Source organism: Microplitis mediator, chromosome 2 (genome assembly GCF_029852145.1).
Source record: "Microplitis mediator isolate UGA2020A chromosome 2, iyMicMedi2.1, whole genome shotgun sequence".
In the NCBI taxonomy this organism is placed as follows: domain Eukaryota; kingdom Metazoa; phylum Arthropoda; class Insecta; order Hymenoptera; family Braconidae; genus Microplitis; species Microplitis mediator.
In genome coordinates, this window is record NC_079970.1 from 990,050 (window position 1) to 1,005,289 (window position 15,240).

General features: G+C 35.1%; 1 protein-coding gene and 1 long non-coding RNA gene across 2 annotated transcripts; one reads left to right on the plus strand and one right to left on the minus strand.

Annotated features, from left to right (window-relative positions):
• Nucleotides 1–5,817: 5,817 nt before the first annotated feature.
• LOC130663023 (uncharacterized) lies at nucleotides 5,818–8,463 on the minus strand. The gene is made up of 3 exons (XR_008989141.1): nucleotides 7,969–8,463; nucleotides 6,895–7,785; nucleotides 5,818–6,732 (listed from the first exon to the last, which is right to left on the minus strand). It is a non-coding gene; the product is annotated as an uncharacterized LOC130663023 (long non-coding RNA).
• A 646-nt stretch (nucleotides 8,464–9,109) lies between these two features.
• LOC130662917 (uncharacterized) lies at nucleotides 9,110–14,373 on the plus strand. The gene is made up of 2 exons (XM_057461888.1): nucleotides 9,110–10,444; nucleotides 10,545–14,373. Exon 2 carries the CDS (start codon nucleotides 10,554–10,556, stop codon nucleotides 12,231–12,233), a length of 1,680 nt encoding a protein of 559 aa, XP_057317871.1. The 5' UTR covers nucleotides 9,110–10,444; nucleotides 10,545–10,553; the 3' UTR covers nucleotides 12,234–14,373.
• Nucleotides 14,374–15,240: the final 867 nt, after the last annotated feature.

The following is a 15,240-nucleotide window of genomic DNA, read 5'->3' on the forward strand; positions in this document are numbered from 1 at the left end:
TTCTATTGATTTATAGCCTTTGTAATTAAAATAATACTTTCAATTTTGTCATCGTAATTTATAAACAATAATTTGAATAACAAACTTTCAATTTTATCCTCATTTGAATAATGCCTCAAGTTTCTAATTCAAATAAATATTTCCAATAGCTCAGTCATTATTTTTAATTTTAATTAACAATTTATATTTTTATCGAGGCCTTCAATTATATTTATTAATTCACGAATAAATAATCAAAAATATTTATAATTTCGTCATTAAAAAAAACATCCATGGGAATAAAATTAAAAAAATTCATAAACATAAATTGCATATATAAGTATTTATTTAAATAAATAAATAAATAAATTTCTTAATTTAATCGATTAATGACGGCATTATTTATAATTTAAAAATACATTAAAGAGATTGTGTAATGATGGAGTGAAATGATGAAGTCACTTAGCAATTTAACATTAAAAAATACTTTAGCGTTTGTATTTGCCCATGTAATGGCTCTTCGTTACTCAATCAACACATATATCTATCTACTCAATACAATAATTAATTTTCTGTAATTACTAGTGAGTGTAATTGTTAATCAATCATTGTCACATATTTATTACTCCTCGTAAATTTGTCATTCGCAAGGATTTTAATTGATAAAAATATAATAGATATTTAAATTAATCAATCGTCTGATAGACAATTATATATTTTGTTAGTCTTACAATTTATCTCAATATATATATATACATATGAGCGTGGATTAATTCCTGGTTGAGGTTTACGGCAAACGACTAATGACTTCCCGTTGATTCGTAACTAATCGAGCAAGGAATGAGTAGAAAGTCTATGGCTTGTCACTAAAAATTTTTTAATTCCACTCCCTTTCTCTTGCGCTTCTTCGATATCGATTATTTCAATATATATATAATATATACATCGTTATAAAAGCCTCTCTCTTATATATTTATTTACCTCATTAAATTGTTTATTTTTTTAAACAACAATTCCGGGTGCAATATCTTCTCTTATTATTATTACTAGTATATAATATATATACATATATATATATATATATATGTGGTTACTGTAATAAGTACATAAGCGATCCTCGTTATTCAATACAAACATTTATTCAATCCAAATGTCACAGCTTACACGACTCTTGGGAAAATTAAAAAATATATTGTATATATTTATATATTTATTTCGTTTACCTGAAACTGAAGTCGTTCACCAGAACGTTGTCGCCATTCCGCTTATATTTTATTCGCTGATGAACATATTTTCATCCGTGCAGAACGTTATTATTTCACGCACTGCTAAATAAGATGTAACTTTGAGCCAAAAGTTGTTTTTACTAAAAAAAAATTATTTACAATATATATTAACAACAATTAGGGGAAGGGGAGGCAAAATGGGATACCCTCAAAATTTCGTCAAAATTTTTTTTTCTCGAAAAACTTTCGAAAATGGTCAAAAATGACATCTACTATCATTTTACACTTTTAAAAGCTAAAAAAAACATTTTTATATTTTTTGCGAAAAGTATAATATTGGCGCCAATTTCAAATTTTGAAAAGAAATAACAAGGAAAAACTTCTTTAAAAATATGTTGAGAGTAAATTTTATTACTTACATCAATTTAGAAAGACATTATTACATCAATTTTATTCACTTGAAAAAAAAAAAAAAAATTTACTTTTTTTTGGGGTATCCCATTTTGCCCGCAGAAAATAAAAATTTTTTTTCTGATGGCAGTCTAAAATTCGTTATATTTATTTCAAATAGAATCAAAATGAAGCCAATTTACGATATTTATGTCCCTAAAAACTAAATTTTTCGTTAAGTATCCCGTTTTGCCCCCCCTTCCCCTATATGTAATTTATTGTCTGGAGATAATGATTACTTTTTATAAAAGAAATTATGAAGTCTACACTTGGTCTAGGTCCATCAGAAAATTTTTCTTCGGTTCACCAGCATCTAGCAGTTGGATCCTGGGTAAATTGTGCAACTCTGGTTGCAAGGTACTGAAATAATAATAATAAATAGCGACATGATAATATTTTAAAAATAAATGAATGAAAAATTAATCGAGTAATTTATTTTATACGGACGGTTGAGACTAACGCGAGATATCAGGTGTGAAAAATAATTTATAAATCGCAGCCTGGAAAGAGCTCCAGTACGGCCCTGGGTTTTATTTAGTATGAGGCATTCTGTAAGTTTTATACCTTTACTTCTTCAATAGGCAACATTGCGAGCCGTAACCAATGCCATGACCCCGTGTCTATCTATAGCGTCAACGGTACGTGATAAAAAGTAAAAAAAACGGATAGCTCTTGTCGGAAGTTCCGTTGCCCCCGTTGCACTTACAAGGAATAATTTTATTGCGTTAATGATTATCTTAATATGTATAATAGTACACATGAGCAATTTGCCGCAAATTTTGTCCAGCCAAGCGCGGATGTGTTAAATTATGATATAAAACACTTACAGCGCAGCCCGATAATTTAATAGCGACAAATGTATGAGATTGGAACAAATTTTCCGTAGATCGGAATAAAATAATTGTCTTGTGTTTAATGCCGGTGCTTATCGAAAAAAATTATTACGGCTGATAAATTAAATTAATACGTAATAAAAAAATAAATTACAGCCCACCAAGTTAATGTACCAGGTATATAATGATAATAATAATAATAATGAACAAGCTTCTTTCGGCATTCGCGCTTGCGGCGAAAGAATCCGCGGGGAGTTACACTTCTCAGGCATTCATGTCTCCCGTTATTCTAATCGAACCTTATGAAGCTTAATAAAACCCAGATACGCATTCACGTCACTTTTATTTCATACTTTTATATTTAACAAGCACATTTACATGGACTTATTAGCATAATAAATATAAATATTATTAGTATCTAATAAAAATTTTCTATCAACATCTTTTTAAAGACGTTTGTGTAAATATATGTTAGGGTGATTCGTTTTGCACCAACACATTTTTTTTCACTCATACAACAAAATAATTATGTAGGGGAGGGTGGGGCAGAGCGGCCCCCCTGAAATTTTGACCAAAAAAAAATTTTTTTTTTTTTCGATTAATTACTATAAATTCGATATGTTTGCGTATTTTTACCCCTACGCATGACATTTGGGGCAAAATGGACAAGCCCAAAATTTTAAAAAAGTGATTTTTTCATATTTCTATCATCAAATTAAAAAAAAATTATTATAATTCCACATTTCTAGCCCTACGCATAACACCTGGGGCAAAATGGACCAGCCGAAACTTCCGAAAAAATTATTTTTTCATATTTTTCGGCCGTTTCTTTATGTAAGAGGCAAATTTGGTCACTAAAAATTTATAAAAATTAAATTTTTTTTTTTAGTTGATAAATTTTTGAAATAAAGTAAAATTATAGAATTGATTTTTTTTTTATTAAATAACAATTAGTAATTAAGGTGATCGAGAGTGAACGATTTTTTACGCTTTAAAAAATTTTTTTCGAGTAATATAAAACCAAAAATAGTTGTCAAGAGAAAGAAATACATTCTTAATGATGAAAACAATTAAAAAAAAAAAAAACGAAAAAAAAAATTTTTTTTATCACTTTTTGAAGGAGGGCCGCTCTGCCCCACAAAAAAAAAAAAAAATTTTTCAGAATTTTGGCAAAATGTCCATAAATTTGTTCGAAATAGGACAAAAGTAAAGTGATCATATGGTTGAAAGCCACAAAAAATAATAATTGGCTTAGGGGGGCCGCTCTGCCCCACCCTCCCCTATATATCGATAAAAACGCTCCCTAAAATTTATAGCCCTGACTATTTGTTCTGAAAATCATTTTTCTAATGATAATTTGGGTTTTTAGTTGATATTGACTAAATAGCGAAATTTACAGTAAAAATGCAAATGACAATTTTTTAGGAAATTTAATTCTCTACAAAAAAGGTCCTGTTATTTAAGAGGCTCAAGTTCTTCGTTCACGTGATATAGGGATTTTATCAATTCGATAAAAAATAATTAGCGGCCGTCGCGCCCCGGTCTCTCCCTCTGAGCATAGGCAGGAATTTTTGAATTTATTCTCCAGCATGTTATTAAGTTGTTTACAAAACATCTCACGAGTGTATCAGCATAAAAAAAATCTGTTACGCAAAATATTTAGCAAACAGATTGTAATCGGTCGCCTCTCTCCTCTACCTGTTGTGGTGATTTATCTCAAAGAGAATTGTAAGGGTTATCCCTTTCCCTTTACTTGGCAAGAATGGAATAGAGGAGAGCAAAAAGAAGGTATAAAAGGTTGTTGCGTTGTGCGTCAGGATATTATATATGGGTATGCAGTCTAAGGAAGGATAGAGGCGTGTCTACGCGCAGTAAATACGAGAGATTGGAATGCTAAATATCCGTTTATAATGTCGGCTTGTGGTTTTGTCTCGCAAGCATTGCTTAAGTCATTAGACCTTGCGTTTAAATTTAAATGGAATCATCTGCTGGTGACTGACGTTGAGGATCAAATTGAAAAGGTCTTCCTTGTATTTTATATTTGCTGGTCGTTTATTTATTTTGTTATTTTGAACCAAGAAGCCGTAGTTGGAGCAGTGGCAAAAGTTATTCTGCTCAAGTTGCATTACTGCTTTTTTTTTATTCTATCAAAAGTTTCTCATTGAATTGGCAGGTAACTGCGCGCATGCGGAAATCCGCTTCCGAGAAATAGAAACTCTTGGTGCATCGTCGCTTGGACAGGCTCGTCATTAATCTCTTGGGTTTAAGATATAGCCAATGCATTTCTTCCTATTGTATAATTAGTAAAATAATTTATTTATTTATTATTTTTATAATAAATGTATGTATGGAAGTGTAAATAAATAGCATGGGGTATTGCTGGAGATGTGAAGCTATTTGTCTAGTTTATTTAAATAATTTAAAATGCAACACTACCGTTGAAGGTGGCGGTAACCCAGGAATTTATTCTCTGGACAATCGCAGCACGTACGCGAGACACCGTTGCAAGAGGTGGGAAATACGAGCGAAATTAATTCCTGCGGTATAGCGTAAATTTTCTGAAAGTGTATAGTAATAGGAATATTGTAGACTGAGTTTGGAGAACTGGTGAATAGGCGAGGAGAAGATTTAAGACGTTTATAAATGATGAAAAAAAATACATTTGCTGTCACGCTCGGACGCCAGGAGGCACACGATCCTATTTACCGATTACAGTATTACTTCCATACCACAATTACAGTCTCTCTGTCTCTGTTTTATAACTTACAATGTTATAGGTTGATTAAAAAGAGGCAACAGTGAGCAAGAGACATCTCAAAGAAATGAGAGAGTCCCGTCGAGATCTCACCCAACTCCAAACTCAGATACAAGAGTTTATGTTATCAAGGGAGAAGGAAGATCCGACGATGATGTGAGAGTGTACAAGATGGAGCAGAAAGGGAGATTGTTTTACTTGACGAGATATATACATTTATATATATATTTTCTTGACGGTGGGAGAGCTGATGGATTCCAAGTAATTAACATGGCGGCGACCTACTGACCCACCTCGATGATGACGATTTTTGTTTGCCAATTTCTTTTATACATTTCGTTTCCATAATGCTGAGCTACCGATTCAACCTTTTCAATCTCCGTGTACCAACCGGTGTATTTAAATTATGGACAGTTTATCACCTAAAAAAAGTTATGCTAGAAATATAATATCTGAAACAAGTATTATATAGTTTAATATAAAAAATTTAAATGATATTTTTCTGTTCATAAAATTTTTACTCTTTATTTTTAAAATATATAAAAAATAACTGATCTGAAAAATAAAGTCCAGTGTGAGTTGACTAAACTTGATCCCAAGAGAGAATGAACTTTGGAAGTCCCCCACTACCGATTATTTATTTACTGCGCGCATGCGCTAGGAAAAGTGGGAGAAAATTTAATCCAGAGTGGGAGTAAACCCCGAAAACACCCGACTTACGATAAATTTGAGCTTGCGCAAAAACGGATACGAAATTTTTACAAATGTTGCATTAAACTTTTGCAGATGTGATATTATTTTAATATCAGTAATAAGTTTTTTCAGCGTAACGATTTTCGTAAAATAATGTATCATTAAAATGTTACATATATTGAAAAACTATAAATTGAGAAAGCAGTATCACGCACTTGCATAATTTTCATTGCATCATTTCTTCTTTCTGCTGCTGCTGCTGTTGTTGATGTTGTCATTATCATTATTGTTGTTATTGTTTAATGTAGTTGTCTGAATGAAGAGGTGGAGACATACATCCAGTCTCCTGTATGATTGTTCTATAAATTACACCATGAAATGAACGTATGCATGAGTTTTACTTTATTTTTTTTTCTCATCAGAGTATAGCTGTCTTCAAAAGCGTGAGATTATACGACAAGTTCATATGTATGATTGTGGCTGTGGTGATGATGACGACGATCAAGATGATGATGACGACGATCAAGATGATGATGACCTTTCACAGGAATTTAAAGTAGCGTCACAAGTAATTCCGGATATATTTATTACTTTCAACAAGATTTTAAATTTATTTATATTAAATTTTGAGTTTAACATAAAGTTTGCTTTGGAGAAATTGGTGTTGAGAGATTGTTGACTTTTTTTTAACACAAATGTATACTTAAATTTAATATTTCTTCGGCCGGTTTGAGTTCTTGCCCTCCATCACTCGGTTTCGTGAATTAACTTTTCTCACTTTACGCAAACGATAGATCTGTGGCAAGAAGGTAAAAAAAAATGATTATAAAAATTTGTAATAATACATAATTATAGATTACGTTTTACGGCAGTATTGTGAATAATAAAGGGAATAAAAAGAGTAGATTGGCGTGAGTTATTCATTGCAAATTGAATAAGCATTATAAGATCGTCATACTTGCGTGCCAAGTCACGATGAATATCCTCTAGCGTAATTCCTCCAAGACATGTGAAATAATTTTCGGTGCCAGAAACATTCCCACGGGTGATTTAAAGCATTTTCATTTTTTTACAGTACCCACTACATACACACTTGTTTTATTATTATTACATATTTTTTGTTCATACGACAGTCAAAGCCTCTCATTTATTCCGACAAACTTTTTCGTTCGTCCGCTCTACTGACATGAAAAATCTCTTGGTTTCCTCAAAGACACCAAAGACAAGATTATATCTCTCCGACAATGACATTCTTTAGTGTACAGGCATTTAAATTAAAATATTGTTATTTAAATTTCTATTCACTTACTAATTTATCCGGCGACGTCGCAGCCGCTTTTTTACTTATACTCCAAAGATTGGATTTCTTTTAATACCCAGACATTCTAAACTCGTACTAATAAAAATCAAACCAGTATTTTTATTGCTTGTCCTACAGACATTCAAACGATTTTTACCTCAAAACTCGATGTCCTTCTCCAGGACTAAAGTAAAAAAATTAAATTAAATTTCTTTACGGCTGAAATTCGGTCATTAAATTTCGTCGAGAAGAAATTCGCGTACTTTTTTTTATTTTTAAAAATCTCAAAAGCCATTAGCATTTAGTTTGTAAATTATCCTCGGAGATTCTCCAGCATTTATACATATATACCATCACGAAGGACAAACTCCAGTGCATAAAGTCACGAGAATCACATGGCATTGGCTTCCAGCGGTCAGGGTCTACGGTCACGCGACCCTGATTTCCGTATGTGGACTCTGGCACGCATATATATGTATCTTGTCGGACAATATCTCTGAGTAATATAAAAGCAAAGCCAGAGGATCTGCTTCATTACTCCGTCATGACCTGCAACCATTTATTTTATTTAAATATAATTTCCGGCAATTATATGTCGGTATGTATGTAATGTGCGCGACATAAGTAGTAAGACATTTGTAATCCACGACCCATAAATATATGATACGTGTAATAAAATAATTACTCATCATATATATTTTCATATTAATAGCAGTCCCTTGTATTACTCACTGTCTGGAGATCGGGATCTAGATCCGCAGTCTCCGATTAAAAAGTTTATACTTTTTTTATCCTAATGTTAAAAACATCCTGACCTGAAGACCTCAAAGCGCCTTGCCAACATTTTACCCCAACGTTTTCCTTGTTGGTTATATATATTTACATTAACATCATAATGCTCACCAGTAAACCGTTCCCAAGTTTTTTTAAATCTTTTGTTTTCTTCCCTTCTCTGACCTATGACTCACCAAGTCTGCTGACGTCCCGAGCTTGTCTGTCTGTTAAACATATGTGTACACATATACATGTACATATATTATATATATATATATAAATGCAATGTATTAAAAAGTAAAGGATATCCGAGCAACTAGAAAATTCATTATGCACTTGCTGCTTGTTATGATTCCAAGTTATTATCAGACAAGTCATGCACGTCGACTTCATCAGAGGGACTTTTTCAAGGTCTGTTTTCTTACATTTTCCGCAGACCAACAAAACCCTTTTTCATTTTACTTACGTATATTTGAATCCAACTTGACTTGAAGAAATTAAATCTTGTGGACTGGGAATAAAAAACGTGACTTTGATCATTTGTATGGAAGATAAAGAAAAATTTCAGGTGAAAAAAATATCAGCGATTGTGAGATGGCATCAGGTGAGTTCTGAGCCAGATCGAATCTCAAATAGAGTAGCGTTTACTTGGAAAAAAGCAAATAATGGAGGAAGGCGGTCCCATTGTTATCCTGCTGGACCTAAACTACTGGAGGACAAAGGTCCATATACATCTATATCTACATCTTGGACTATGCTACACTACACTAGGCAACGAGAGATTTCATATACCTGCAGTCACGAACTGGTCGGGAGTAGAGACTCGTTCGTATCGGGAATGTGCGGCGTACATCAACGTAGAAACAGGTACATCCGTGTAATACATACACTGAAGGTATATGAAGGTATATATATATATATATATATATAACTTACTACAGAGTGGAGTAAGTCTGTGGGTGGAAAGAGGCGAGAGCACAAGGCAGCGAGTGCTCGCGACTGAGACAGAGGAGGAGAGAATGACGTCAGGAAGGGGAGACGCAGAGGCACGTTGGGCCCCCGGTACCACCTTTACCTGAGCTGTTTTCCTCCTCAAGCACAACTCCGTCAAGTTCTCCAGAGCCACGGGCCTCCGATCCTCAGTCCGGCACTAACCGTCACCGTCGTAAGACCTTGTACGCAAGCCGGTTTTTTAAAATACCTCACTCGCGCGCGCATGTCAGTATTTTTAAATTCGCCGCCGCTTGAATATCTGTGGACATTTTAAATTTAATTTGTTGTTGAATAAAATTTTCATTTTTTTTTCTTTTTACTGGTGATTAATTGGTGTCTTGATGTCTTGCGGGCTCGTGGGAATCGGCTGGAGAACCCGGTAGATAACTGCGCAAGAGACATTATCCAGTGCCTGAGGGAACTTTCGGCTCTTACTTGTGACACTTTTGTGCCTGGGTTTTTATTAAAAAATAATAATTTTTATTTGCTGGAGCGGAGTTAAGATCTTGGTGCTCTTGGACAATAATAGGTGGATCTGTGGAAATAAAAAGGTGTATGATAAGTGTGTAGGATAAGAATAAGTTTTGTGTGAGAAGGAGAGAAAAGAGAATGAGGAGCCGCACCTCTGGATTCCTTGGTCGACTTGGAGCCAAGTGAGAGGTGGGCTTTCGTGTTATATCTACAGAACTGGAGTTCGGAGGATAGAGAGCGGTTGCAGAGACGAGGAGCAAGGAAGATAACCCAGAGATATAATACCTGGCTTAATAAGTTATAAGAAGGAGAACAAATTCCAAGGGGGCACGTACGTACGGCTTCGACGCCACTGGTTTCCCGCATACCATAGACAGCCGAGAGCTCTGGGAAAAGAGGAGAAAGAGGAGCACGAGGATCTGGACAAGCGGGGACGTTGTGCTGGTAAAGTTTAAGTAGTGGTGCTGAAGAGGTAGAAGGCGGAGGAGGAGGAGAAAGAGAAAGAGAAATAGAAGGAGTTGGAGTTGGAGTCGGATAAGGAGAGGGCAGAGAAGGACCGAATACTGCCGGCTAGAGAGTGGGACAACGAGGGACCACGAGGAAGTGAGGGAGACCGAGCGAGTCTGTCTCAGGTAAACGTAAGAGTGGGTAGCTGGTGGTAGCTCACAAGGCAGCCATAATGGCCTAACGCGATCTCCGCGAGGCGGCTACAGCTGCTGTGAAATATTTCTTTCTCGCTCTCTCTTTTGAGTTACTCCGATCTGATGATACCTCGACGATCAGAACCTCTGTGAGAGTACAGTACGTACGTATCTTTGAGAATAGGATTGTGGATTTAGCAACTTTTATATTTCAACACATCGTTCGTGTTATTAACCTCACCAGGAGGCTTACCTGTTGCCACGGTGGATAGCCGAGCTACGGAAGAGCTTTTGCGTGTCAAATTGTATATATTTATTTTTAATCCCAGGTGTGTGTCATAGTTTACAGTGACTTTAACTAAACAAAAGTACTAATAAATTATTATATTTTTTTATCATCAACTGAAATTTGCTTTGTTATTTATTCAGGTATAAAAGATGAGGGGCTCCAACCAGGACTCGGCGACGCCGTACTGCAGATGTCGAGTACTGTATCTCGGGAGCTCGGTGCCACATGCCAGCAAGGAAGGTCTTCTTGGAGTACAGGAACCACTTCGTGAACTCTACCCCGAGCAAGGTGCTTTGGGTGCACGTGGTATTGACTCTTGGTTGAGTGTCTGGAGTAATGGATTATTGCTGGAGAACGTTGACGAGCATCGTAAAAAAGTAACGAGGTTTTTTCCAATCGAGTCTTTGCATTACTGCGCAGCGGTAAGACATGTCAAAGGTGGCAGCGGTGACTCATCTACCACGAGGTTTTTGCCGCTAGACTCCCCGTTCGCGAGAAATCCAAGTGCTCATCATCCGCCGCTATTTGCAGCGGTGTTACGTCGCACAACCGGAATAAAAGTCCTCGAGTGCCACGCCTTTATATGTAAACGTGAGATGGCGGCCAACGCCCTGGTGAGATGTTGCTTTCATGCTTACGCTGACAGCAGTTATGCTAAAGGTCTTGATCCATCGATGGCGACAATCACGACCAATGGTACCTCACCTGGATCACATCCCGCAAACGGTACCAGCAATGGCAGTCTCTATAACACTCTCGGTGGCTCTAGCACTACGCTGGACAACAACAGCCCTCCGGGTACGAGACTGGATACGACTTCCACAGACGATATGAGTCTTTACAACGGCGATGAGAATCACAAAGTATGGGCCAAAGGTAGAGATGAAGTTGATGCGATTTATCAAGAACAAGGCACTATCAGAAGTACGAGAGGTTCAAGACCAAGACAGCTGATAGCTCCACCACCACCTCCACCGCCACCGCCTCCACCTTCGCAGCCGATACTCGTTGAAGAGTCCACGTCGTCGACACGGAGAAAAGGAAATAAAAAGTTGAAAAAAATTAAAAATAGGTCTGGACATGAAGAGCCAATGCAGCTACCACATCACCCGCATCAAATGCATCCACAAGCTATCTACACCAACGGACACGGACATCATACCCTCGGCCATCCCATCAGACAGCAACACCATCATACACATCCGATGCCACCCAGCAGCAGATCTGTCGCCGGCACACTGGCTCGACCGGCGCCAGTTTTCCTGGTACCCGCTGCGACTCTACCACGCAAAGCGCATCACCATCATCCACGAGGAATGAGGCCGATACCCGCAGCAGCACCTATCGTACCGGTTTACGCGCCATTACCAGTCGTACCACCACCACCAGCAGCGCTCTATCAACCAACCTACGGTACTGCCGGTAATCGAGGACGAAGGCATCAAGAAATCGACTCATCAACTCTCGGTGTCAATCGCAGACTCGCGGTTTCGCACGCTGACCTCACAGCGGCCCTCGACGGCGTCAGTCCCGACCCCGAAAGCGACTCGCGATTCAACACCGGAATCTACCGACGCAAAGGTCACATCAACGAACGCGCCTTCTCTCAGAGCATCAAAGCCGAGCATCGCAGCAGAAGCTACGGCAGCATTGCGTCACTGGGATTCAGCGCTCAAAACGGCAACGGGTTACCTAAAGACGAGACAAAAGACCGTGAAATAGCCCAAATGGTTGCCGGGTTAAACCTCGACGATAGCCATGAGAAAGTTGCCTACAACAATCGCGGCAACCATTTATCTCAACCATTACCAAGGCCAAGACCGCGCTAATTTAAAATACCAGCTCTCCGTCCTGTCGTTATTCAAGTAATTGCTGATAATTGACGGTTTTATTTTTTTTTATCACCATAATTATCAATCGCCATTGTCAATTATCAGCGAGTCTGATAGCAGCAACCGGGCATACTGAACGTAATCAATGAGCTAGACTTAGTATAACTTAAACTATTGGATAATTACCATTGATAATTATGGGTGCATTGACTCTGCTCGTATCTGAATACTCTCAAGTCTCACCGGAGGTTTACGGGCACAAACAACACAAATAAAATATATTTAAGCCCCAGCAAGGATGAACATTACGACCTTACACTTGTTCCAGGCCAATTAAGCGTATGAAGAATATAATTGTTTTGTCGTCACGCCGTCGTGTTACCGTCTCTGCTATATTATTTAACAAAAGTTAAGGATGTCGACCTTGAAGCAACATCTAAGTAACATTAAATTTTAAATTAAGCCGGAAGTATTAATTAATAATAATAATAATAATAATAATAATAATTACAGAATATAATAATTAAAAAATTGGGGGAGAAGTTTAAGCGTTTAAATATTATCATAAATTATCAATCTATTGGATTTGACAGGTGGAATTTTTTGAATAATTAATATGTTGAGTTAGGTGGCCTAAATACCTGCTCGTATACTTGCAGGCCTATGAGGACTAAATGGAATTATGTTTAATTACATTACATTAAATAAAATACAAATGAGAGCTGCCGGTAATTAACATTCGAAAAACCAGTCACATAACCGCGAGTTATCTGGTATTTTATTTTAAATATGCAAACGATTTTATTCAGTATAGATTGATGTGGATTTTAAATATTTACTCGCTGGAAAATATTTTATATATTTATTTTTATAGAAAATGGTAATTAAATACCCTGAGGTAAAGATTAAAATTTATGTTGATAGAAAACTGAAAATGATAAAATTATTATTATTAATTATTAAATAATAATAATAATAATATTTTAAAAAAGGTATTGCGTCATGCGCACGATAATAGAGATGACAATCGGACGTACTGTTGCTCATCATAATTTTATTTTCAATCATGTCATACAATCAAGGTCGACATGCGCATATATTTTTTACTTAAAAATAACAAAACCACTTTTTTTATTATTATCATTTTATAATTATGTGTGTAATAATTTTTAAGTACCAGTGCCCGCATTAAAATACTCTAACGGTTTGGATTTTTTAATACGCAGACTTTTAATTGTAAAAAATTTTCAGAGTTAATGCGCAGAAAATTTTTTATTTATTTCATTTATTTGGAGACGCAGATTTAAATAAAATCTACAGAACTCCGAAATCGGTCTGGTGAAAAGAAAAATTCAAATTTACTCCGCGCGCGCAGAGATTTTTTTAAAACTGCGCAGCTCCAAACGGAGGGAAATTTAAAATTTACTCCGAAATCACTCCCGAATTTTCAGTGTAACTTCGTAGCAATATTTTTACATACATGGGACTATTAATTAAAAAATATATAACATAAATATGTATAATATTTAAAACTGTTAAATTTACCAAATGAACGAGTCAGTGCAAAAAATTATAATTATAATAATTATTATTGCGCCATTTTGTTATTTCTCCGAAGATAAATAATTATTTCAGTTAACTCGATTGTCATTGTGACGATAATTATATTAAATAGACTACTTATATATAAATATATAAATATATGTTTACTAATTTTCGAACTAGAATCTATTAACACTTGATAACTTTTTAAGTAAACAAAGCAACTTTTTAAATATTTTATGTTCAGGGACAATTGTTATCATAAAAAAAATATTTAAAAATATATATATAAATATATGATAATGTAAAACTCGATAGTATGTTAATAGTCAGATGATAAATTTGTCCTGAATATTTAAAATGATAATAAAGAGTTTAAAGTAGTGATCGATGTTTAATAAAATTCACATAATTATTATTATTTATCGATCATTATTTTTCATATCGAGGTTGCGCAATAACCGGCGATAGATATAAAGACGTGTGGGTTTTATAAAGAATAACATATCACACATAACAGCAGTTGAACGGAATGTAATTGAGATTCAAGCTGAGCCGACTTATACAACTATACGATATATAATATAGCAATAATTCATATTGATGATGAGAATATAATACATAATACATATAAAAAAAAACGGGAAGTGCCGTGTGTCGGGTTGTTATTGCGATAAAAAATTCTCGACAGCGTAATTGTAAAAAAAATCTGTTTTGTAACAAAAAAAATCTATATGCATAAATATGTAACATGTAAAATTTGTAAGAGTGTGCACCGATAGGAATGTGCCATCAAATATATATTTAATGCGACATAAACTCGCGTAAATATGTGCGTTTAACCGTGTCACATGCGTGCGAATGAGCTTTAAATAACGTAAAATACTACAGTACATTATTTAATTACTCTTTATAGTAGGAGTATTCGGAAATCGTTGGACCGCAGTATGTGTTACGTATGTGATGAGAATGAGAGGGAAATATATTTAATGAGGACAATGACCGATTATTAGTGTACTATTAAATGCTTATTCGCAACTTGCGTACGCTTAAAACTGTAATATTATTATTATATTTAAATATATAAATATAAATATATATATATATATGATTAAAACAATAATTGAACGTGTGAGATTATTGTAGGCGTAACTCGCGAATAAATGAAACAATATACAGACCATGTATTTATTTTTTATCCAAACGATTTAATCCTCTACCTCTAAATTATTATTATTATTTATACACGCAGAGAATTTTTGAGTAAAAATTACCCATAATGTTTGGCACTGTAAGGACATCTAGCCAGGAACTAAATTTTTACTCCCTGATTATTAAACAAGTGAATTCGATCGAATTAAACAGATTAAAATTTTTAATTCAAATAAATTCTGTTAATTCGGTACCTAACTTAAAAATAAATTCTGTCTAATTCGGCAGGAAAACCCGAATTAGTCAAAAT